Source organism: Corvus kubaryi, unplaced genomic scaffold (genome assembly GCF_017639235.1).
Source record: "Corvus kubaryi isolate FWS band 111438036 unplaced genomic scaffold, C.kubaryi_AGA036_p1.0 split1-37296, whole genome shotgun sequence".
Lineage (NCBI taxonomy): Eukaryota > Metazoa > Chordata > Aves > Passeriformes > Corvidae > Corvus > Corvus kubaryi.
The window spans coordinates 7,626,834-7,653,940 of NW_024582075.1; the positions used below are offsets into that span (position 1 = coordinate 7,626,834).

The 27,107-nt window shown below is 34.6% G+C and overlaps 1 protein-coding gene across 7 annotated transcripts in view; it reads left to right on the forward strand.

Annotated features, from left to right (window-relative positions):
- The window catches only part of FAM172A (family with sequence similarity 172 member A), a 265,833-nt gene that overhangs the window by 62,857 nt on the left and 175,869 nt on the right, over positions 1 to 27,107 (forward strand). For all 7 annotated transcript variants that reach the window (XM_042013175.1, XM_042013176.1, XM_042013173.1 and 4 more), the window contains one exon: positions 4,532 to 4,723. In XM_042013175.1, the coding sequence (XP_041869109.1) occupies positions 4,532 to 4,723 (192 nt within the window). The remainder of the gene's footprint in view (positions 1 to 4,531; positions 4,724 to 27,107) is intronic.

The following is a 27,107-nucleotide window of genomic DNA, read 5'->3' on the forward strand; positions in this document are numbered from 1 at the left end:
GTCACAGGTGATCAGAAAGTTGGTGTTTTGGCTTTCCTTTTTCTGTCAGCTGGTAATGAAGTTGGCAGTGCAGTGATTTTTGAATATTTGAAATGTGTTTCGGGACTGTGTTAGGTGAGGTGTTCTTTAGTTCAGCATGATTTTAGTAGGGAATGGAAATGATGTGCTTCGAATGTTTAGCATGATGGCGTTTCACGTTCTCTCATCTTCCTTAATTTCAACCTTGTGTGTAAAGTCCAACTTGCTGACTTCGTTTTGCTTTCTTAGGTGGCCGCTTCAGTTTTGGATACGAAAATTCATTAATTTCTTTTCAGATATGAAAATAAGATCAGTTGGCAGATCAGGAGAGCTTGCCAATTAATTTATTATGCCAGCATCTTTGACTGAACAGTTCTGAACATTTTTTTCTTACACAGGGAGGCCAAGATCCACGTTGCATTATTGTTACTGTAAAGCACTATACTTCTAATAATGTTCAACATACACTACTGGACTTGAAATTTTTGATGAAGAGTCTCATATTCAGGGAGAGGCCATTCAGTTACTACTTTCAAAGTTTCATTTTGGCTCCATTGAAGATTATGTTAGGAATAAAAAGAAGACTGCAATTTTTTTAGCCAGATGTAGTATTTATATTTCTCTAGTTTTAGTGGCATAATCAGTGACTGATCTTTGCTCTTCTTTAGCTGTTGAGGACAAATAGAGTGTGCCTCTGAATTAACTGCTTCTTTAACAGCTTCTGGGGAAGCTTGAGATGGAAGTTTAAGTAATTAGTAACATGTTGTAGTGGTTTAAACCTAGCTGGAAATTAAGCACCATGCAGCCGCTTGCTCGAACCCCCTTTTACCTTCCCCAGCACCAGTGGAATGGGGAGGAGAATCCAAGTAAAACTTGTTAGCTGAGATAAAAAGAGTTGTATCTCATGACCTAAAATGAAGTAAATTAGAGTGATAATGATAAATTATAATAATAAGACAAAAAACAAGTGATGTGCGATGCAATTGCTCACCACTCACTGACAGATGCTAGACCCCCGATTCCTGAACCCAGATCAGCCATGCTTCTGGGTAACTCCCCCCAGTTTATATCCTGGTCATGATGTTCTGGGGTGTGGAATATTCCTTTGGTCACTTCAGGTCGCCTGTCCCAGCCATGCTCCCTCCGAGTTTATTTTGCCTACCTTCTCACTGGTGGAGCATGAGCCAAGGAAACGAAAGTCCTTGACTTTGGTTAAACACAACTTAGCAAAACCCCAAGATATCAGTGTGTTATCAACACCATTCTTGTTCTGAAGCCAAAACACAGCACTCAGCTACTGAGAAGAAATTAACTCTGTCCTGGCTGAAACCAGAACACATGTTTAATTGACAATGGCACTTAAATGCCTCACTTTGCAGAATCTTCTAAGTTATCAATGCTTTCCTCTTTCACTTCAATAGGTTAAAGTTCATCCAGGAACTGTTTTTCTTTGAGCAACAATGGTCTGTAATGTTCCTTTTGCCAGTTTTGTTACCTAAGTAAAGTTAATATTTGTTTGTAAAATTTCCACCAATTTTTGGTTTGTTAAGTTAGTTGTGGTAATAGTCAAATGTTGATTAGCTGCCTGTGATATTGATCAGCAGTTCTCAGTTTTACATTTTTGATTAAAAAATTCTAAATTAGGATTTTCAGTATTGTGAAGACTGTAACCTAAGTGAGTTAGTGAGGTTTATGTTGAAACATATAAAAGAAGACTTTTCATCTTGGGACGCAAATGAGTAATTTTCTCTCTCCCCCAGCTACTTACAATTCTCACAATGTTTTTTGAGTCTTTTCAGTTTCAATTCCACTTATTTGCCACGTTCTTTCCTCCAATTATACCTGTTTTCACTTTGTAGGCTTGAGGCTCATAATTGTTGTCGTGTTTCTTAACTGAAATAAGTAAAATACTTAGTAAGAAAAATAATAAGAAAAATACTAGTGGATTTTTTTCCCCTTTTTAACATTTAATTTTAAACCTAAAAACCTCCAATACACCAAATAAAAAATTCCTGGAACCTAGTCAGATGTCATACATCTTGGGTTAGTAATGGCTAATTGTTGATGTGGTAGCAAGGATGTCAATAAGAATAGATTTCAAGTGTAGTTTGATTTTAACTACATTTAATATATTGATAGCAGCTGTGCAAAATACTAACTAGTGTGCTGCTGAAATACTTTATAGACTGATACTACTGTATTAGGTGATAACTCATTAGAGACAGATGTCATATGGAAAAAAGAAATTCACTGTTTGAAAACCTTAAGAATGTCATAATAGCTAGAGAGATCTCACCATAGCTGTCTACATTCATAAACTTTACAGAATTACTGTGCATTGGGAAAAAAATCCAAGAAAAAGAAAACTAACCAGTAGTTTTAAACAGTAAATTATCATTGTAATTTAGATCTGTTTGACATGCCTAGCTACAGATTACTGGAAGATTGTTCTCACCTGTGAACAGCAATGTTGAATCAAATTGTTAAATTAAACATGTTAAAAAATTTAAAATGTTAAAAATGTTAAAAAAAAAAATCTTCCTGTATTTATTCAGTTTAGATTTACGTGATCAGAAATCAGTGTCCTTGAGTCCAGAAGAAAAAGTGGCTAATAAATGCATGTTATTTTATGTGGCCTCAGTGTGTCCAGCATTAAATGGTATTCTACGTTGATCTGTCAGTAAAGTAAGGTTGTGTATAGGAGTGACCTTTATGTGCATTCTTTAGTGAAATCTGGATCTAATAAATTACTACTGTTTGAAGGTGAGTTAGCTTGCAAAAAGTCTCCAAATGTGTTTAATTTTGGGAAAAGAATCAAAATAATTTTTTTTATGATCTTGGTAGATATTTTTAGTTGTTTAAAATTAACTTCTTTGCAGAAGTGTGAGCTAGTTATATCTTCTAGTGTATATGATTACTAAGTGCTAGTATTTCCTATATACTACACAAAGTTTTAGTTTATAAGTGCTAAAAGCTACAGCTCACTTACACATTAATCTGAAATGAAAATTCATAACTTTTTTTTCTTAATTATAGTGTTGTAAATATTCAGTTTATGGATAGAAGTCAGTTATACCTTGCCAAGTACTATCTGGGATTCAGTATTGGCTGACTTTTTACCTAATCTGTTTTACCTTTTAAGGTGTCAATACTGCTACTTCAGAAGCAGCAGCATGATCTGAGTGTAGCCACAGTCTTTTCAGTAGAACATACTCTTTACGATATTTTCTATTTTTGCACAAAGTGTGAGAGAAAATGAGTACATTTGCTGGTGCATGAGATGTTACTTTATTTTAGAGCAGGGGAATATGGTCTTCAGTACTATGGCAAATACCGAAGAAAGACATGACTATTCTTTCACGTACAAATTTGTTTTGTTCAAGTAGCCTCATTGACTTAATTCAAAAAAATATTTGATAGGAACACTTAAAAAGTCTGAAGATGCATGCAGATTTAATTTTTCCTATGGTAAGGGTAGCTAAGAATACATACCCATATATGAGAAAAAACTAATATAATCCAAACAGCCAATTCCTTTTTTTTCAACATGGGTATTATAACCTGATCTGTTTTTCTTCACCGTTGCAGAGCATGTTCCTAGTAGCTGGACAGTTAGGCCATGGGCGTGGAGGGGTGTGGAGTATAGTAGGAGGGGGAGATTTGCCTGTTTTGTTCTTTCTTTTCTATGTATTCATATAGTAGAAAGAGAAGAACGAGTAGACATGTATATTTGTTTTGCCCTCATGGTATTTACACCAGGACAGTTCTTTTGTCTTGAGGTAGGCTTGCTAAACCAAGTGTAAAACCTTTAGTGTGCATTGAACAAAAAGTGCTGCTTTACTCTCTTAAAGACAAAATGTGGTATTAGGTTGCAATTTACTGAATATCAAAGCTAACTGTTGGTCTCCTCCTACACCAAAGTATCTGAGCATTGACCCTAGTGCAGGAGGACTTTTAATGAAACTATTATTTAGACCCAAATTGGATTTCTATATTTTATTAGACCTATCCTATTAAATTTGTAACAGACAAATTTACAGTACTGTTTCCTACATGGCTTATTGAGTATTTATGTTGAGGTGGTTGATTTGGAACTTTCCAGGATTTTTTTCTTGCATTTTGTAAGAATTTTATTGTTGCTTCAGGCATATCAGAGGTGAGAAATTATTTGCTCCCCCCCACTCGCCATCTCTGATTGCTCATTTATGGACTTTTTTCTCTCCTGTAAATTTCTATAAACAACTGATGTTTCAAAGCTTAAGACCTCTCTTACTCCTTTTCTTAATTTTAAATGCATCTTGGATTGCTGTTCTAAAATGTGGTATGTTTATATGTTTCAAAGTTGTGTTGCATATTTTGCTTTATTTTTATTTAGTACTGGGCACAAATGCATTGAAATAGTTGTTAAATGGTGAATGCTTTTATATAAATTTGGTAGATAACTTTAAAGCTACAGGTTTTCTTTCAAAGAATTTTATGGATGCATTAAAATGTATGTTGTCTGTAACTGCAGGTTGATGCAACTGAGACTGAACCAAAGAGCTTTATCTTTATGAGTGAAGATGCATTAATAAATCCTGACAAGCTGTTGGTCCTAATTCATGGTAATGGTGTTGTCAGAGCTGGTCAGTGGGCTAGGAGACTCATAATTAATGAAGATCTGGACAGTGGGACGCAGATACCGTATATAAAGAGAGCTATTGAGGTAAGTGAAAGTGCATGGATGCAAGGTTGTGTGCGCTATGGATGTGCACCTGTGTGCCAGTGTATGAAGAGCTGTGAACCTGTGATGTTTTAATTTTTTAATCTGTGTTCTGTATTTACTGCGTGATCATTTTATTTGTGATGGGAATACTTGTTTGGTTTTATTGGAACTTTTTTCTAGTGGAACCAGGTTCCTGTCTTGCAGTAAAAAAAAATTTAGTTGCTTGTTGTGTTGGGACTGCCCTGTAGTTTAATACAGCAGATAGTATGACAAGAGCCATTAGCAGGTGATGAAATGCAGTAGAAAACACTACAGAAATTTGGTACAATTTGGATTGTTTTATTTTATATATCATTAAATTTGTACATATTATTGCTCAATGATGGTGTAATCTAATGGTAACATGAGCTTTCATGATAACAGCGATCTTTTTTACTAGGCTTGTACTGAATTTATTAGAGGCACAGTCGTTTTCAGATTTGTACTAAATACTGATTCATTCTGATTATTTGACAGTAGAAGACATTCACATTTTGTTGACACTGTTTTGTTACATCTGTTTGAGAGACAGTGGACAGTTGGTGTTTTGTTTTTGTCATTGGAACTTTGCAGGTGTAATTCATCCTGTGCATCCTGCTACCTAAATGAAACTTCACGTAGTAAACATTAGAAGAGCCTATTCAAGACACTTTATTTCTATTGTATTTGCCAAGTTAATGTTCTACGCTAAATATCAGTGTTGCTACTGTTACTGTTTCATATTTCGCTAGACAATTTTTACAGCTGTCTTTAAAGTATTCAGGATAAAAAATGGCGCTTTTTTATTTCAATAAAGCAAAGAAAGAAAACATATAAAAACATTAGGCTGTTAAGTTATTTTTGGTTTGTTTTACCCACTATCAAAGCACCAGACTACACTACGTGAGAAAAGGAAAGCTAGCCCTGTGAAAGTGAGGCTTATCTTTTTCTAATATTAAGTTTTTTATTCATTTTAAGTCAAGATTCAGAGACAGAACAAAAAGTACTTCAGGATTACTGAGTGCAATGCAGGTGTATGGTAGGTCCAGTATGGGACCTTTAGTGCAGGTTCCAAAACCTTTCCCAAGACACCCAAATAGCTGTAGCTACTTCAGTTTTTGTAGCAGTGCTTACGTGCTCGCATTTTTGTTCTTTCCTAGAGATGCTGCTGTCTTGGGTAACATGAGAGACCAAGTATTTCAAACTGGGGTACTAACCCTAATTTAACAGATAATTTTTAAGGGTGTATTTCTAGCAGAGGCGAGTTATATTTCTTTTTGCTGTTTCATTATTTTTATTTATTTTGTGCAATGATTTGTGCCCATATGACAGAGATCAGGCCTCTCTTTTATCAAATGGTTGTAATACTTAAAACCATATTATTTTTCTCTGCATTTTGAGTGCTTCTTAAAAAACACAAAAAAGTCCCAACTGTTGGATGAGAAAATATTTTTACAAAAATGTAATCATTAGATAACATTGGTATATCAAACTTTGTGGGTTTTGAGCTTTTTCCTAATATGGTTTTTAAATTTGTAGTTCTCTTTAGTTCAGTAATTCCAGCTACTGTAAAACCCACTGTCCCTTTTTGTGCGTCTTAAAATTCTGATATATGTACTACATGTTTAGGACACATACTATTTTACAGTGATTTTGTTATGCAAAATGAAGAAAGATTATATTCAATTGTGTTAAATTCAGTTATGTCATGAAATGTGCTCCTATTTTTTTGTATCCTGTAATCACTGTAGTGGGAATAAGTTGTGTATCTGGTTAGGTAAGGCAATATTTTATGGAAGTTGGACACCACTGAAAGTATTTAGAATCATTAGGTTATGACTAAAAAGAGAGTACATATAGGTACATGCTGATATCATGTCAGCTTCAGGTACAGATTATAAAAATTACATTTCTGAATGCAGGAAATTATGGTAGACTGAGTGTAAGGATTCCATATAACAAAAATAATAGTAAAAATTATATCCTTTTCTGGGTTTTCTGGTGTTCAGTCCTCTAGCTGATTTAGGCACTTCTGTCTCTTACGAAATGAAAATAACTAGCTTAGATGATAAATAGCTTGAATGAAAATTGTGCTAACTCCTTGTACAACATTATTTGAAGTAAGGAATTGTTTTCTTAGATCTTTCTGTGTTTCTTCTAAGGAGAGGTCTTGTTCTTGAATGAAACCAGCAGACCTTATCAAAGCATCAGTGCTGATGACAAGAGAACATAGATTTTTTTCCTAATAGACTTACATGAATTTGAAGTGGATAATGATACGTAGGATTTGAAAATTCCAGTGATCTGTTGTGACTTTGCAGCACATGCAGACACTGCAGCCAGCTTAAAACATTTGCTGAAGATTAGGTTTTAATATAAAAAATAAAAATTAAAAATTGCAAAAGCAGTGCTTTAATGTCTTCTGTACAGGAACTAATTCAGAAATATCTGCTTTTCTTAGAAAAAACTCAGACAAGCAAAAAACCACCCACTAAGTAGACCAAAACCCACAACTTTTTCTCTGCTGCTTTTCTCTATGCTTCTCTTCTCCGTTCATTTCTTGGAAAAACTGAAAACAGTTGCATCCCTGCAACAGCTGGGGTTATCAGTGAGCAGCGGATTGAGCAGGATGAACTGATACTTCTAAACAGGAAGTTAAGGGAAGAGTAGAAACTATTACTCTCTGATACAACACTTTTGAGGAAAACAGAATTAAGAAACCCTACTTTTCAAGCATGTATGGAACAAAAGAGCAATGTACAGGCTTAAAATTCTGTATTTTAAAATTCTAGTCTTATGGGGCTGCTGCACATTTTAAAGAGAAGATTCAAAGAGAAATATCCTGGTGAGAATTCAAGTAGCTAGAAATGCGTTTTTCTTTTCATCTGTGCAATTCCTGTTGGTAATGGTTGTCCTTCCATGTTTTATATCAAGCCCTGTTGTGCAGATTAGATCTTTTGTGTAAGAGGTGTTCTGAGTAGGTGGTAAGGGTTTATGTGAAGAGGTAACATTATTGTGTTAACTTGAAAAGTCAAACTTGGTAGTGTAAAAGAGATGTTAAAATAGGAACAAAGAGAACAAATAAGCAACTAGATAGAGAACAGATTGTAGGAAAAGAAGGAGGGAGAAAATTGTACACAATGTGAAAAACACATGTAAATACATAAAAATGTGGTAGGACAAAACCTATTTTAGAAAAACAAGTATGGAAAAGACAAATCTGCTAATAAAGCAGTAAGAATGTAACAAAAGCTAAATTAAATACTTATTAATAAAGATGTTTAAAACAAAAGAAGCTGGCAATGTGCTGTAAATACAGTACAAAAATATTGCATAGATTTGTTGTCTCATTAAAATAGAAATTTTCTGTTGAAACTTTCTCTAGTGGGAAACACTGATTTTTGACAGAAGCAGTTATCTGATGCATGAGAGACTGAAGTTCAAGTCCCTCCCCTGGGAATGAAGGGCTGTTCCATTTATAATGAGAATTCTGCTCTGAAGATACTCCACTTTTTATAAAAAAGTAAATGTAAATGATATAAATACATGTAGATTAGAAGAGTGATTTTAATCTGTCTCTTCTGTGTTTTGCCTAAATGGCTTGTCTAGGTTGGTCCAGTCAGGCTCTTCTCAGATCAGTTGTTATTTAGCCATGTAGTAGTGCCAGGAAAAGGTGATGAGAGACAGAGGTAAATTCTTCGATTTAGTGATGAGGACATATACTTGGGATGTCAAGAATTAAATATTTATGTTCCTGGTTTCGTCGTGGTTGTTGAGGGCTCCAGTGTTCACTGTGTTAGAGAAGGAGAGGCTGCAGTTGTACTTAGGGAGGAAATTTGTTCATTGGGGAAACAGAATGTTTCCTTGGTTGGACATTGTGAAGAATTTTGGAGTAATGCTATTTTTGATTCTTCTAGGAATAAAGAGGATATTAGCTTACTGCACAAGTACAGGAAGGCCATTGGATGTTTTCTTTGTCTTTGGAAATTCAGTGCATTTGTTGCCTAAGGTAGCTGTGGTCCCAGGGATGCTAGTAAAATTCAACCACAGCAACTGTTGCTTATTAATTAAAAAAAATAATAATTAAAAACAACCGAACAATTGTTGCCTGATTTCAAATTCAGATCTTAAGATATCTTAGATACTTGTATTATTATTTAATGGAGAATTTATATTTGACATATACCCAGAAAATAGGTTCTTTGAAGAACCTGGACAAGTTTTTCAGAAGAAATAGAGCAGGACCTAAAAATCTGACTTTCCATGAACAAACAATAAACCGAAGGTTTGCGTGAGATGGGTATTAGCTGTGGAAATGTTTCTTTAATAACGGATAAAACAGGGTTTTCAGCTTCAGTTGTCTGTTGTATTCATCTTAGTCTTCATTTTTTTCACAATCTCTGTTCTCTTCGGTCATAATATTGGATTTATTCACTTATATTAATGTCATTCATTTGAACAAGACTGTCAGGTTGGCAATATTTACTAAGAATTGGTGAGGGTTATTACTTTTGTCAGCATGCAGTAAGATGTCATTAGTTTTGTAAGGCAGTTGAATGGAACAACAAAATCATTCAGTGTAACAGCAGTAAATTTTCCCATATAACTTTTATGTGATTTAGTAGTCTTAGTGGTTAGTAACTAGTATGATAACACATACTATTTTGTATTTTGTATTCTGTATTTTCTCTTTCCACTTCGTAAAAATCAGTCAGTTTCAATAATGGATATTTACATATTGTTGCCCAGAAATTATGTTTAAATTACACTAACAAAAATTCTTGCTAAAAAACATTAAAATCTCACTTTAAGTATAGAATATTTTGTTAGACAAACATCCTTTTTGTTTTGGTCTTACGGTTTATACAAGCTTAGCATAGTATCAGTAATATGGGCAAGTAACACTTTCTGGAAAAAAAAGCAGCTGACATTTCACTGCAATTACAGTTCTGCCACAGAATACTAATAGTCATGTGCCTTTTATGTCTTTTAAGTATATTGTTGCAGAAGGATGTTAAAATACCTCATTTATTTATTACTGGTCAGTTACAGTGCCAGAGCAATCTTAATCTTATTTGGGTTTTCTAATGTATTATTGAACTGTCGACTTTCACTAAAATGGGCAATAATTTGCTGTATTGTTTTATTTCAAATGCTACTTTTCTGACTGGTATATGTACTCGGCTTATTCATTCTGTTAGACCATAGAACTAGCATTGCCTGTTAAGTCCTTTTTAGCAGAGAAGACTTGTGTTTAGAACTCCTGCTTTTATGGGAATTATACTAAGAAAACTTAGGGGTGTTTGGATGATCTTTTGAGATCTTTCCAAAAACATAAACACAAATGACAATGTATAACTAAATAATGAGTCACGTATAATTGGCTTAAAATCCACCATACCCTGGAAAGAAAATTCTTTCAAAAACATGTCATTAGGGATTAATAATCTCTCAAATGCTAGTCACCAAGCAGATAGAAGGAAAATTTGCATAGTGAAAGCAATATTAATTGATCACAAAATACATAGTAATACATGATCAGCTGTATAGGAGTTAAAATATTAAGTCAGAAATTCAAGAAAAGGTTAAAAGCTTAGACTAATACTGAGCTGACAGGGTATATAAACCCACATCAGCCCCCATGCGAACAGAGGAAAACAATGAGATGACAGCTCTACTGTTTGGAGAGGGGTTGCTAACGACAGCTTATTCCTTTATGATTTCAACTCTTGACAGAAGACAGGTCTGCTTGTTGCATCATGGCAGATGTATCATTACCTTCTGGCCCTGTCATGACTGAACTGGAAAAAAAAAATCCACTTGCTATTCTAAAACTCTCTTTGGAATTTAGTGCGTCCTTTCCAAGATGCATGTTACCATTGTTGTATTAATTGTGTGTATTACATTCTTTACATTTTTCTGTGCTACGTAATTTGATAATATAGAGCTATTTAGAGTTTGCTTTGTCTTCCTTTATTCTGCTTGTTGTTGTGTTTTAGAGTCCAGTAGCACCTTGTGTTATTTTACTAGTACTTTGTCACTGACCTAAGAAAATCACTGTTCAAGATAAAGATATTTGGATAAATGTGGCTTGAAATATTTTTTCCTCCATTCATACTTTTTCAGCCATTTTTAAATTGGCTAAGTGTTAGGTTAAGGACACTTGAACATTTAAAAATGAACATTTAAATAGTCACCATCATTTTAAGAAAAAAGTTTAATATGAGTTTAAATGGCCTTTTTCATCATATTCATATTAGGATTCTTCCTTTCCAGGAAGAATCCATACCAGGACCCTTCCCCCCCGTTCAACTTGTTGGGTACCCAGCAGTGACTCTGGAGACTTAAAAAAGAGTGAGAAGGGGTGTGGATTTTTGAAAGTATGTCAAAAGCCTTGGGGTTTGGGTATGATCAGAATTTCAATAGAGGTTGAGATGAGTTTAAATGCATAGAAGGGGAACATAAAAATCTTGTTTAATTTCTGTCATGTTGTTCTTTTTTTAGTCACTCTGATGTCTTTTTCAAATCTGCTTTTCTCTCAAGCTTTGTGGTACTATATTCAAGATCTGGGCTTTTTCCTCTTTGTATTTCGTTTTAACTGCTGATCCCTTTTCTGTGGTGCTTCTGCCTTTAATATCAGCTGAAGCGGTCTGAATTGCTGAATCAAAGCCGTTTTGGGAGAGAGACAGTGTTTAAGATTGTGCAGGGTGAGATTCTCTGGGTAGAAGGTAACACTTCCTGCAGTTATAATCAATGCACTTGACACTTTCAAAGGCAGGAGAAGCCATGACTTGCTCAGGGGTTAAACTTTTTAAATAACTTCCCTTGGGAAAAATGCCATCAATAAAATGGAATAATTAGTTGAAGATTCTTGAGTAGCCTAGGTTTGAAAAGAAAAGATTAGAGATAGGTCAGGTTTGCACTTCTACTGTATTTTCCCTCTCTTTTGTTTTTAAAACTATGAGCTTTTGTTTAAATGTGTGCAGTATTACAAAATCAATCTGCTTCAAAAGTAATGTCATCTATCAGACAGTGCATTAATTTTGTAGTCTTATTGTCTGTGTATTCTAATAACTGTAAGAATGGAGATTAAATTCTATATAAAAATACAACTTCAGATTTGCTAGCTTTCTCATTTCCTACCCACACATTGATTCTGCAAATAGTCATTTTAGCTAACAGAACACATCTGCAACCTCGAACCTTAATAAATAAGCCTTAATTGTAATATACATTCACTAATTATAAAATTTAGGTCTAAATAGCATTATATGGACATTCTGTATATATGATCATTTCTTTCTACAAAGATGAAGAGGTTTACACTGAAATTAAATTCATCTCGCTTTGCAATAATTGTTTGATAATGTCAGGTTTTATGAGAAATTTATTGAGGCTTTAATGACTTTTTTTTTGTACAATCATTTTTATTGAAGCAGCTATTTTGAAAGGCAAAGCCTGAGTAAAAATGGTGCTTTCATACATAGTGTAGTATATGCCTACTGTACAAAATATCAATAAATAATGCATGAATGTCTTTAGAATAAAAGGTTCTTACCATTCATTAATTATTTACTTATCTGAACTTTTTATTCTTCCTAAGGGAAATAAAATCACAGTACCGTGCAACAGTAACTAAACAAGATTTTAGCAAATACGTAACCAATGTTTTACAGAAGTACAACATTGTATTTTCTAATAAGCCACATTGGAATGGGATCTGTACCACCAGAATAGTTTTTCTGGTAGAGATTATTCTTCACACAGATTTGTTACAAAACTTTAGCAAGAACGTATAGACTAGTCTCAAGTCCAGAACTGTACTAGTATTTCTTTGTGGTTTTGGGCATCTGCCTGTGGCAAGTTGGCTGTGGAACTGTGGCTTTTTAATTGCTCTGCAATTGCAGTGGGGCTTTTTCTGTTGCTGTACAGATTTTCAGTTTACTGTTTATTTTAAATTCATGATACATGTGTCATTTGAAAGATTGATGGGTAAATACATACTAGTATGGTTGTACTTGGAAATGCAGTAATTATTTGTGGCTTGTTTTTTGGTCTGTACCAGCCACTTTGTAAGGATCTTGTTTAAAAGAAAATAAAGTTGTAATCCAGTGTTGTTTTTATTTAGAGAATCTGGGTCTGTGGAAGTGTCATAGCTTCATGGTTATTTATCTCTGAGTGAAGTACATACAAGTAAGATCTAGCTTTAGCTGATTTGCTAAAACGATGTGTCTCTCATTTCAGTGTGGGATCATCCAGTAAAGTTGTGGTAGGGGCACTAGTAGTTCACAGGGTGGTATGATTTAGGATGAAAAGTTTGCTAGGCTTTACTTTCATGTGTAATAAACTATGCTTACAAGTGTGCTTATCTCATCATGGAATAGAGATTTTCAAGTGTATTTCATATGGTTTTCTGGCAACATTTTCTGTTCTGGTGATCTTGTCAATGATAGTGCGAATAGTGATTTTTGAGAGTGTCACCATGCTAAACCAAATCATAGAATCATTAAGATTGAAGAAGACTTCCAAGATTATTGAGTCCAACTGTTTACCCAGTACTGCCAAGTCTACCATATTCCCACATGTCACATCTACACATCTTTTAAATGGCTTCAGGAATGGCGACACCACCACTGTCCTCTGCAGCCTGTGCCAGGGCTTGACAACCCTTTTTGTGAAGAAATTTTTTGCCATATCCAATCTAAACTGTCCCTGGCATAACTTGAGGCCATTTCCTCTCATCTGATCCCTCTTTACCTAGGAGAAGTACCCACCTGGCTACAGCCTCCTTTCAGGGAGTTGTAGAGAGTGACAAGGTCTCCCATGAGCTTCCTTTTCTCCACACTAAACACTCCAAACTCCCTCAGCTGTTCATCAGATTTTTGCTCCAGATACTTCTTCAGCTCTGTTGCCCTTGTCTGGACATGCTCCAGCACACCAACATTTTTGAAGCATAACTTTAGGAGGAATTATCTTTACTGATTAAGATTTCTGTCCTATAATATGGGATGACCTATTAATTGTTCGTTAGTTGGTGTATTAATCTTGAGACATTAGCTTCATTTTACTTTTTGAAAACATCAGTGGCCAGTACTTTTGTTCTCATTCAGGAAAACATTAGCTCAGGAATGAAAAATACTATTGCAATTTTTTTATGTCTTTTAAAGAAGCTAACTCACTATCATTTAAAAATGTTTAATACTTATTTAAAAATACTAAAATTGTATTTTGAGTTATTTATTATATGTATACATGGCTAAACTATCACCTAGATAACCTTAATGTACTATAATGTCTAAGTTGTATTCTTTATAATAGATATCATAGAAACTGTATTAGATGTGTGTCAGTATGAGTATGGTATATGTGTGTGTTTAATATTACATTAAATTGCCAATACTCTGTTGAGCTTTCAAATGAATCAGTACTTAAAAGACGTAACAATTCAATGGTGAGATAAACACTTTCTTATTGATATCATGAAATGCATATTTGAATTAAATTATCCTTTATTTACTATGCATTGAGCTGGAAATACTAACTTTAATGCACAGGAATTCAAATAAAAAATTGATATGCTTTCTGCTTAACTAGTTTAGTACTGTTCTAATAATGCACATTGCTGCTTCAGGTAATAAGAAAATAGATTTGACAAAGACTTTGTTATGCAAATTAGCATTGGATTGTAACCATTTGAAAATACAAAGATCTTTGGAATGATACATGTCCCTTTTGATCAAAAACTTTTAAAAGTTTAATAATTCTGTTAAAACAAACTAAAACTGTGAGTAATTGTCTTTTTTTCCCCTGAAATGAACAAATTATAACATCAAAAAACCTGAGAGTGAGGTATGTAGTAGGTCATTTACTGCCGCAGGCATTTTCTCTCCCTTCAGGATGTGCTTGTTTAGTTTCTCTCAATTTGTGCCTGTGGCACTCTGTGGTGAAATTCAGACATGTTCTTCCCCTTCAAGGAATCTCTAGGGTGGTAGATAACTTATACAAAATTAATAAATGGTGTTGCTTTTTTTTATTTTTACCCATCCCAGGCAATTCTTTCCCTCTTGAGAAGAGTTGAATTGCACAAGACACGTTTATTAAAAAAATGTGTGCTTTTGCATAAACAGTGAAATTAGACATAATAGGGTGAAATATGTCATTAAGAAATAGAATTACTCAATTTTCAGTGATTCCTTTAGAGAAAAAAATGGAACGGTGAAAATTCCTTATATGTTGATTAATCTTTTTGAACCTAGAATTTTTAAACATATCAAGATATAGGAAATTTTTACAGTTGGGGTTTTTTTGTTTTTTTTTTTTTTAATTCTGGACTTGTGAATTTAGTTTCCTTTCATCTCAGCAACATTTAAAGTGTAAACCTGTTTTGAGGCTATTCGGCTGGATGATTATTTTTGGGGAAGACCAGCTGTACCATCTTGCTTATTCACAACCATTTGTTCTAGCATATTGCAGTACTAAACCTCTTAGGAAAAGGAGAGATTGGCACAGATAGTTTAACCTGTTATTTTGTGTGCTACATTTCAGCCTCCATCTCTGTGTCACGCCAAAGGCAGTGCGACTTCAGATTGCTTTGGAGGGTATAACAGATAATGAAGCTTGGGCGTAAATATGTGCTGTTATTTTAGGGAAAACAAATTAATTTTTTTTCCTTTTTTTCCTTTTTTTTTCCTTTTTGGTAGCTGTTAATTTTAATTGTCCTGTTAGCTGATAAATACAGAATTGCACTTAATAGTGTAATGGTCTTACACTGTTGCTTGTTTCTGAATACTTAAAAGAATCCTACAACAGTGTGGCTGTATTAAATATTATCATTTATTGTAAAGTTTTCTTCCTAGGTGTTACCCACTGCCATTTTAAGCTTTCCTTAAGAGTAGATATACTTAGCTAGTAAGTAAATGTTCTTTTTGATAAAAATAATTTGAAAAATGTAAGTAGAAAATATTCATGGTGCTTCAGTGCACAGGTGATTGAGTTTCTGCTGACCCTTGGTAGCTGAGTCTGTGTTTTGAATCCCAACTCTTTCTCCAGTGTTGAGAGTAATGTGATTGAGTCTTCTGGAATGAGTTCCTGAATGCTGATAACATGAGGCTTTTCCATGAAGTGCAGAAGCTACTCATGTGGAATATGCACCTTCCACATCACGCATGGTTGAGATCAGATACAGGATTTTCAAGACTTGACAGCCCTGGTTCATGAACAGTGATATTTATACTGAGTTTAGGACTGTCTGAGTGTTAATATTCAACTGATACCAGCTGATGATAAAAATAAGTGATTCTGAGATTCCATTTGAAGCTACAGTGTTGTTATTGTCAAATACTGAAAACAGCTATTACTACAATTGGTTAAAATAGCATTTATTAATTAATACGTCACATTGAATAAAACATTTGCTGTCTTTGATTATGTAAGTGTTCAAAGAATGTAATCAATTTGTTCTTTTTTGTTAATGTTGGCATTTTTTGTTTTATTTGTTGTATATATATTCACCATGTTATACCAGTGTTTCTTTTTGCTTCATTTTGAAACATTTCTTAAAAAAACACAATCCAGATATTTTTGATTCAGGTAAACTCCCCCCATCCCATACTGTATGTCCACCTTCTCTACATACATTGTCCTATGAGATTTTCAGTACATTTAATTTGTTTTTCTAAAAGTAGTTTCATCCAGGTATGAAACATTTTGGGACAGGAGAGTAGTGGAAATTTTAAATGAAAAGTATGTACAGCTGACTGAGCTGTTCAAATGCCTTCCATCTTAGATAAGTAAGAAATACTTCAGTGTTTTTCTGGTGGAAATGAAAGTCTTTCTTCTAGCCTTATTTGTAGAAAAAATTTTTTGGGGGGGTGTTATTTAGGATTTAGAAGGACTCCAATATAAAATCATCTATAAGCACCAAAGACAATCGAAATAAATATTTGCTATTTTGACTTCTTGCCAATTCCATGTCGTTAGTATTTTGAAAATGCTATTCATGTTTCTCTCAAGTCCATATGTTTCTCTTTGAGAGATTATTTTAAAATGTAACAAACAGTACTTTTTACCTTATTTCTACTTCCTCATGCTAGTGGTTTTATGGTGTAATCATTTTACATTTGCAGCTAGGCAAGTACTTCTTCTGTAGCAATTTTTTTTCTCTAGTTTACATTTTTTCGATTTAAAATAATTGTTTCTCAAGTGCCTCTACATGTGTATATGTATGCAGATATATACATATGTGTGTAAAGAAAGATACAGTGCATCTTAATTGTCTAGTTAGTTGTAACTTTTTGGTTTTAAAAATGATAATATGAGATGTGGAGCATTCAGGCAAAATCATAGTTAATTTCTTGCGTCTTTTGGATTTGGAAGCTGCATGTGACGCTTGTGGTTTTGGAGATGCTGATTATATTTTACAGCACTGGAAAAGTACTGTTTCATTTAGTGTTTCTTTGAGCCCAGTAATTTATGATATATTAAAAAGGAGGTGTATTGACTATTTCTCAAAGATAATAATGCTTCAAATGTCATACAGATTAATTTGCCTTGTGATTTAATTTGATGTAGCTGTTGTATGTTGCTTTTTATCCTCTGGACATCCTTATTGAGTAACTTTTAAGTAGAGGACTTACAGAACTCACAGAAATAGATAATAATTCTGTAAAACGTAAAGTTTCTTAGAAATGGCAGTTGACAGTCTTATAAAAGCTTTATGGAAGCTGAACAAATATTTTTTGCTGTACCATGTGCACAGTTAAATGAAATCTATTTCTCCTATATAACAGAGTACTGGATCAGTGTCAAAATTATGATGTATTTACTGTGGTGACATTCAAGATCTATATTCGTTGAGATACTACTCATAAATCTGGGGTTTTTAAAGCAGTATGACCACAGGAAAAGAAATGAAAATTTAAAGAGAAGGCAGCAATTACCAATTTTACAAGTGTCTTGGCAGTCACAAGACAGTTGTGCTAATAGTGACGTTGAAATGTACTCCCTTTAGTTTTTTGTTATGAAGCTGATATTGAGGCACAGCTGTATATGCTGGTTTTAGCAGTAGACCTATTTTTAATTTTTAATTTTAATCCTATTTTAATCAAACCTTTTGCTTGTAAAAGGTGTGCAGACTATCAACCCCGGGGAGTGGATCCCTGCAAACTGGTGCACACAGGCAGGGGTGGTGAGAGCTCTTTCTGAAGAAATGAAACTAGTAATGCATACTGCTCTTTCTGGTAGTATTAAAATGGTCAGCAGCAGATTAAATGGGAAGTTTTTCTTGCCATTTTTATTTTTTTTGAACGGGCAAGCCAAGGCTTCAAGCCTTCTAGGAAGGAATAAAAAGGAGACTCCACTAGGTTGGCTGTAAAAAATTTTGAGGTGTAGAAAAGATGTTTATATGGTGGTTTGGTTTGGTTTTTTTGAAGTTTTGGAATGGAATTTTTGCTTTTTTGGTTTTTTCTTCTCTATCATGTCTTGCAGTAATTGTGATCCAAGCTTTAGGAATGGTGTGCCTCTAGGGACCTTAGGTGCATGGAAACTGAGCAGGGTTCTGTGACAGACTTCACTTCAGTCCTCATGTACATTTTGTACAAGCTGTGAGGTTGTTTAAAAATAGCTCCATCTTATGTATGTTAAATGTATTTCGTTTTGAAAATTAGATTTAAAAGTAATGCCAAATATAATCAGTGTAATGAATGTTCAGGTAGCAAAAGAAAGCAGTAAGAATTATAGAGAACAATATGTAATCACACCTTACATCTGTTTTGGTATGTTCTGACACACAATGTTTTGTAAGCCTTTACATATTTTTAATGTAAATATGGTGCGTTTTCAGCTTCCTGACTAGTTTTGTATACAGTAAAAAAGTTATGAGTGTACTTTGAATGATACAGCCTACTTTTCTGTGGAGCAGGGACAGTTGTTACCTTTGTAGAGTAATTAGTACAGTGTTTACCCATAATCTGAGCTGCTAATTAAATAGTATTAATGTTATTTATTCTAACTAGAATATTTTGTCTTAAGGATCCTTCAGTTTGCTGTGCTATTGCTGTGCTGTTGTTATGAAATGGATTATGAGATAACTTTTCAAACACTTCTCGTCGTAGGCCTTTTCTCAGCCAGTTTTTGAACTGCATATAAATCTTTATTGCTTGCAGTAGAAGGTGTTATTTGTCTGGGAAGTATCTCAGTTCTGCTTCTCTTTAAAAACTGTGTATGTTTGGTGTGTGAATGTCTGTAAAGTCAGCATTTTGGATTGAGAATTAAGTCCGATCATCACTGCTCTTGCCAGAAAGTGACAGGCCAGTTTATGGAGTAGTCCTCTTACTTTTGTTTCTGGACATTCTAATAGTAGCTTAGTAAGGCCCCCAAGTTTCTGTCTTCCGTTCCATCTAGCCAATTTCCTGACCTTTGTTTTGTGTTCTAATATTTACCTCCAAATGTACTAGCTTGCCCAGTACTCTTCTTTCCTCTCCTTGTGAGTTTGTATTGAATAGCTTTATTCTGCTTTGTATTCCTTGGTGCACAGGGGCACATTGATCACACAGCAGTATGATCTCCAGATTTCTCATTTACATTTCCAGACCTGAACTTAAAAAGTGGAAACCTTCATCTGCATAGCAAGCACTTACTTCATTAAGTCTTTGTACATTTCAGCTGCTAAAATTTAAGAAGTGTCTGCTGAGAATCCAGACATTTTCAAAAGTTTGTAAGTTGGCCAAATTTGAGTAGTATCTTATGGGAATGGAAGGCCATTCCAGCCAGAATTTAAGCCCCTGATTAAAAAACACAGGTGTACCAAAGTGTTTGATAGCAAAGTTTGCTAGATTTTTGTAAACAGGCAAACTAAACGGTCCTGTTGTGACTTTCTCATGAATACAGGTGAATGATGTACTGTGAAATTTTCAACAGAGTTCAGCCTGAGGTAAAACCAGCTGTAAAGTCTAGCTTAAGCTTGGTAAAGTTCTGAGTAAGTAGGAAGAAAGTAACTGGCATTTTGTGAGCCTTGAGGGTAGAGAGATGAATTGATTTCCAGCCATCATTCATGGCAGTATGACGGTTCTTTAATCACCAAACTGACCAACATCAAGAAATTCTACTTTTGATCATAAAAGTCTGAGTGAGGTTCTCACTGTTTGTTTTTTGGTCAGAAGCTTATGTCAATTTATGAGTAACACAGTTGATCTACTTTTATTTGCTGTTTGTCCAGGTTCTGGATTTAATAAATCTTTTCTAGAAATTTGTTGTGTATTTATTTTCTTACTTTTTTTCCCCAGGTATGCATATGTCTTGATATTCTGTAGACTGAGAATTTCTGAAACACCCACAGGTCTGAGGGCAGTAACTAAGCATTAAAATGTGACATTAGAAGATGGTCACTGAAGTAGCTGGATTATTGAGTATGAATTGAGAGTCACTTGTTCTTTAGCTGTGCAGTACCTCATGTGCTGTGGCTTACCATTTGGGACATAACATTATGCAGTGCTTTCACAAATTGGTTGCAGTCCAGTTCCTGTATAATCTTAGCTGGGATCATGTAAGACGAGGTGTTTAGGTTCAGTTTGGACTTGCAGCTCCTAGCTGCTTCCCAGATTTTATCCTGAAATAGTTCAGTGCTGACCTGTTTAACCACAATTCCCAAAAGAGGATGTCTCTTGTTTGAGGGACAATTAAAGCTATTACATTAAGTGATTATGATGTGCTAATGGCAGGACAGTACATGCCTCTGGACCTCTCAAGTATAATGGGATTTACAAACTACCAGCTATCATATACAGTGTGCTGTATGGATACTTGCAGAGAGGGATGGTGAGGACATTGTAATAAAGATCAGTAGGAAAGCAGACAGCTTTGTGTAATACCTCATAGCTATTGTGGGATACAAAGAGACATAAAGAATCAGGTTGTCAATAAAGTTGCTTCTCCAGAGGTAAAAATCAGGTTGCTCAAATATAGGACAAGCTTAAAATGTTCAAAACCAAAGAGTGTATTTTTCACTCATTAGAAAGTGTATGAATGGGCATGGCAGCTATCCTTTGTATGGGAGGAAAATATAGGAGTCCAGTTTGTTTGTGACAGCAATATAAAACTAGAAGAAAGGGGAGATGATACTGGAAAGTGATAGAACAGCAGAGCCTGGGGAAAAGTCACTGGAGGAGGCCAACAAATTCTTAGGTTTCAAGGAGAATTTAATACAACCTGTCCAGATGCAGAGTTAAAAACAGTGCTCTTATCAGTGCACACAAAAAGAATGTTAAGAAGTGTGATCCTTGACTGACCAGTCAGCATTGAGAGCTGTGCTATCTTCTTAGGTGACTTCGAGTGTTGCTGCCCAATTGCTGGCATTGTTGGAAGTAAGGAACAGGAAGAAAGGCAGAGCTCTGGAGGGAGAGAAAGGGAGTGAAGAGGGGCTGTGTCTGGTTGGCTGAGTGGCATGAACAGGCCCTTCAGACACCCACAGACACAGCAAGGGTTTGTGTTTAGAAGCCTTTGCTGTACCTGGTACTATTTTTTATGGATGACATCCAAGCTGTAGATGTTGAAACACCTTTTTGAACTATCAGAGGTTATAGTCTGTAAAGACAGAGTTTACTATTGTTACAGATGTTGTAACAAGGTTATATATTGTGCAGTAACAGGTGCATGAAAATTAATCCTCTTATACCAGCTATTCAAAAAATCTGTGACAAGCTTAAAAATGACACTCCTTTCTCCTGGCACCCTGACACCTGACTAGTGTCTTAATGTTGACATTATTTTCGATATACCAGTTTATTTAAAGAAAAACTGTGGGTGTTGGTGGAAAACATCTTTTTTATTATTATTCTATTGATTTTTTTTATTGTTTTGTTGGGGGTTTTTTGCATTTTCATCTCAGGAATCCATAGCTCACTTCTCAGTAGTGTTACACAGTGTGCTCTATCTCATGGAAAAGAACACTGAGTACTAATAATATCTGAAAAAAACAGTTTTCTTTTTTATTTCTTCTACCCCTATTAAAGAAGAAGCTGAAATTTCTAGAGTGCATTATGAAAATAGTATGGATAAACAAAATTTTCTGGTGAACTTCTGAGGAAGGTCTTATGTCCTGGGATATTAATCTTACAGAGAGACAAGATTGATTAGGAGTAATATTATACTTTTTTTAGTTCGTTTAGGTAAAACTGTGAAGTGGCTTTCCATCCCTGAAGAACATTATCTTTTTGTCAAGGTAACCCTAAACATTGAAGGGACACTGAAATGGGTTGGCACTGAAAGTGGAGCAATCCATTTGCAGGTGGCTGTCTGCCACTTCTGTGAAATAGAGTAGCTCTGAAATGGTTTGAAGATTTGTAATGACCAGTTTTGTGGAAGAGTGTACAGCAGAGGAAACAGCAATAGTATTCAAAAGTTAGCAAAGACGAGGACTGAAGTTCTGTTTTTCCCAATACACTTTTATATGTGCAGTTTCTGGATATGGGTTTGCTTTAGTTTGTAGCTATTCGTTTTTCATGCTTTGATTTCATCCTTTATAAGTGATCTCTTAAATTTTTTTTTCTATTGCCCAGTGCTTAGCTAAAGAAGATTTACTTTTTTTTCAGAAACATAATATCTTATTATTGAGAAATCTGCTTTTACAGGGAAATGAATAGACTATGGTGGTGTTATATATTTGAGCAAACTGAAGATCAACTGTAAAAAATGAACAGTGCAGAATAAGAGTCTAGTCCTTCTTTATTTCATATCCATCTACAGACTATTCACTTTATGAAATAGTAAGGTATGCATTTATAGTGCTTATTTTTCCATTGCAACTTAACCTGCATCATTTTAAGTTATTCCCTGAAAATTTCTAGTACTTCTTTATGAACGATAGATACTAATAATATCTAATAAAACAGTTCTGGGTAACATTTATAGCATTAAGAGATAATATTTTTTTTCCCTTAGGCTTAAAGAATTTGTCGTTTACAACAGTTTTACATTCACATTATTGAAAAATAGCTTTTATTGTAAGTAAATTTGGGAATAGTTTTTCAGAAAGGAGTTACCAAAAAATTAGTAAGATAGTGTGATTAGGGCAAGACAAAACTCAGAACAAATAAATGAATACATTTCATGGCTATTGTATTGACTCATTTTTGAAAGGTAAGAACCTAACCTTTCATAGTTGTCAATAGTGAGAAACTGAAGCATGCTGACCTAATTTCTTCTGTATGCAAGATTCATTGCAATATAACTGAATCTTGCCCTCTTTTTAACAATGTCTTTATGTCACGAGTGATTACAGACCAGGGGTGCACAGATGGAACTTGTAAATATTCTTGTAAATGTGTGATGACCAGTTATGTGCAATATAAGCATTATTTTTATTTCCACTTCTTCGGGGTTTTATTTTAACTCTTTGACTTGTGTCCTCCTGTATCACCCATCACAAATGAGCAAACACCTTCTAATAACTTCATTTGTTATAAAACTTAGCATTAATGTATATATGGTGGATGCTAATACCAAACATTAAAAGTTTTGAGGAAATTTTTTTGACCTTTTAAGTCCGTAGCCCTGACACGTGGGGTATGCAAACTTCCGCTTTCCTTACATTTCTTGAAACACTGGAAGAATACTACTTCCTGAAAAAAACATCTGGTCATGCAACCATGCAGAAACCTTCACCTTTCAAACCCTTTGCTTTTCTAACATATCACTTGTGCCATGCGCACAGACCTTTAAAGCTTTGTTTGCCACTGCATGGGCAGAAATCTTACAGAGAGGAACGAATTTGCAGCAATTGAATGACTCTGGGGTTTTTTCTCATACGTTTGTTTACTCAGAATTTGCTATTTGTGTTAGTTTGTCTCCATGAACTATTTAGAGAAAAAAGAGATTTTTCTTTCACCTCTTTGAGTTGTAAGGTGTTTGTTCTGAATTTTAGATTAAAAGGTTAAGAAATGTAATTTCAATTTCCATGAGAAATGTTTCCACAAAATGTTTGCAGTCCAGCATGTAGCATCTCCTGTGTTTGGTTTACAAATGTTTTTATTTAATTCAGCTTCCAAGTTGACTAAAAATCTGTTCATGTACTATGAGTTTCAGTGCCCTTTTCTTAATGCAAAGGAGGGATTGAAGGGTAAAAATAACTGGTGAGGGACTGTGTTGAACAAAAACCTCTTAAGTATGATTATCGGGATAAGCCATTGTTGACAAGTGTATGTTGTATGGAGATACAGATCTGGATACTCAGTTCTCTTAGGTGAATATGCAGTTTTGGTTTTTTGTTCTTGCTTATGCATGAGGACCTGGTTATGAATGTTCCCAAGTGGCATTGACCTGCATGGTCCTACCTTCCTTTAAGTGAAGGGCTGAAATTGTTGCTGGAATTCCAGTTCCTGACAAATCATGTTGCCAGATAGTGTTTAATCTCTCTCATCTCTTCAAAGTATCTCATTATTTTTAGATCCTGAATGTGTGTCTCTGTAGGTTATTAAACTTTTGATGTCAATTTTTACTCAATTTATTAATGTAGAGTTATTCTTAAACTGGATGCCTGTATTAACCATGGGGTTTGTGCTAAGGTATACTGTGTGTGATGTTTTGTCCTCTTGTTTATACGAGTATTTTAGTAAAAGTTATTAATCCTTTCCTGAAGTTAAAATGTAAAGGCAAAATAAGTTAAGCAATTTGTTTAACACTGGAAAAATAAAAAAGTCAAAAATAGATTTCAAATAATTTTGCTCTGTTTAGGTTACTTAAACCAAGTTCCCCCTCTAAATGCGGGGATTTTATGTTTGCAGAATGTCACTGATTTTAACTTGCCTGTTGTACAGAGGTGAAGACTTGTCAACCTATCTGATAGACAAGGCTGCTTTAGCTGTGGTTTTATCAGAAACTTAGTCCCTGGTTATTAGAGTTGATCTCCTACATTAGCCTCTGTCTCATTGTGCTATGGATTTATGGGTTCATAGATATTCTAATTGAATTATATTCATTATTTTATATAACTGAATTATAAATTTCTTCATTTATAATGTTCTACCACTGTTCCTATGATTTGCAATTGCCTTTTGGAATTTTTTTAAACCCAGGCTATTCACATTGAAAGGCCTTGCCCACAAGGTCAAATGCAGACTTTCAGTTTTGTTTAGAAATAAGCTTTACTAAACTTTAGTGTTGAACTGAAAAATGACGGCTTTGTGTGGGATTAACCTTCCCTTGCAGAGCTGTCGCTGTCCCTGTAGCCTGGGACTGTTCATTGCTGTGGCGCTCTCCTGATTTTTCCCTTGAGGAGGGTAGGTTGAGTTGTTCTTCTGTTGATCATTTTGTGTCTGGAGGCCTTTCCCACTCCCCTCAATTTTGTTTTACTGCTGAATGGGACTATGGTAATGCTTGGGCTTTGTCCCTCTCTCATTGTCTTTCTGACTAACGGATAGAAATGTCAGGCATAGAGAACAGCCCCAAACTGTGACCTCTGTAACATTCCCCTTCAGCTGATTGACGTTCAGGCAGCTGCTGAGAGAAATCCCCACCATTCAGAGGTTGGTGTACTTGCTGAACGAGTTCCCCAGTGTCAATCCTGTTAGCCCAATTGCCACATTCTGGGAATGGTGGCCTTTAAATGCTAGATTAAAGATTCTGCACCTGTCAATGACATGGTGCTTCCCCCTTCCCTCCACAACTGTGTCACCTTGAATACTTCCAGGGCTTTGCGGTCCAATTACAAAGGCAGCTTTTGTCCCATTAGGATTCCCAAAATGCTTTGTACCACTACTCTTTTTGCTTAGTATTTTTTTAGGGTGGGGTGTTTATTTGTTTGTTCTTATAAACCCAGCTAAGCCCAAGTGTGGTAAGTTTTACTTTTTTTACAAATATTAGCTTCTGACACTTCACTTAGAAAATGAAACAGCAGCATCAAATTAGTATTAAAATAAATACAGATTATTTCTCTCAGTGCAAATGTGCTGGGAAAAAATTAAGCAGAAAAAGTACTAGCAGTAAAAAGGATGAAGAAGAGTGTATGCATTGCTCAAATCCTTACTGTATCAAAATAATTTTCTTGAAGTTTGAAGAATTACAAACATTATCAGGAGAGGGTTAAAATAATGTTATCATTATTAATATTATTATTTATTAATCTAGGTCTTATATTAGCACTTTAAAACTTCATTTTGAACACTCATCTTTATTTGCTTCTTCACTGTCATAATGTAGAATTTATGGAAGTAGCTAATGGACCCTGCCTTTTCTGCATCTTTCCCCTTGGAGTCCATAGTTAGAACAGATCATCAGTGTTTAGAAAAAGCCTGAGACGCAACTTTGAAAATTCTTCTCAAAAGTGGTAGTGTGTTAGGAACATCGCCCTTAATTTGCTTTTATGCATGAGTGATGGAGATTTCAGTGTTGCTGACTTGACTGTGGGCATGGCAGTGATATTTCCTCATAGATGTAGGTGATTGCATATCTGGCCTGAGGATTTTCTGGTTTTGCATACTGATCATAATGTTTCCAGTTATTGTAAAACGGCATTGCATCTTGTCAATTCTTTGTATAAAATTAATCAAAATGTTGTGCTTTTCCATTTTCACTGTGAAGTGTTAAGTGTTCTTTCTCCTAAAATCTCATAATTGTTTTTGAGGTGGAAATTTATATGTAACTATTTGCCAAATATTAGCGCACCTCTGCAGTGCAACTACTTGTATGCATATCTGTATTTAAGCTTAATAAATGAATTTTAGAGCACTCATTCTGTCAACAAGTGAAAGAATTAACTTCTAGCTCAGCTCAGCAGTGTTTCTAGAGAAAGGCTGTCAGTAGAGGTTTTTTTAGCAGAATAGGTGACTTTTAGATTCTTTACCCAGCACTGCAATTGTCTTTGGCATCAAATGTCGAAATGACTACCTTTGTTTTTCACTTGCATTTAATATATTTAATTAAAAAGTTGTTTATTATAGCATTTAGTGCAAGATAAATTTTATTTTAGTGTATAATCTAGGATTTTCATGGCCAAAGAATGGCAGGCTGGCCTTCATAGTATAGGTATTAATCCCTCTGAAATCTCCAGAAATGTCTTGTTATTAAATTGAAAAAAAGGACATATATCCATTCTTCTACATGATTTCTGGTTTTGTGTGTAGTGTTCCTGTGTTTATGAGGAACAGTCTTTGACATCGGTTTTCTGAGTGTCAATTAGTATTTTGAGAATCAAATATCAGGAAAATATTAGAAAATGTGGGGAGTCTTTATTATGTCCCAGAAAATGCAGGTTTCATTCAGGTTAACAGAACTTTTATTTTATTAGGAAAGCTTTCAAGAATGCATAATCTGTTTGAAAGAAGGTCAGATCAAAAATTTTCCATTTAAAATTGAAATAATTAAAGCCTGGTAATTT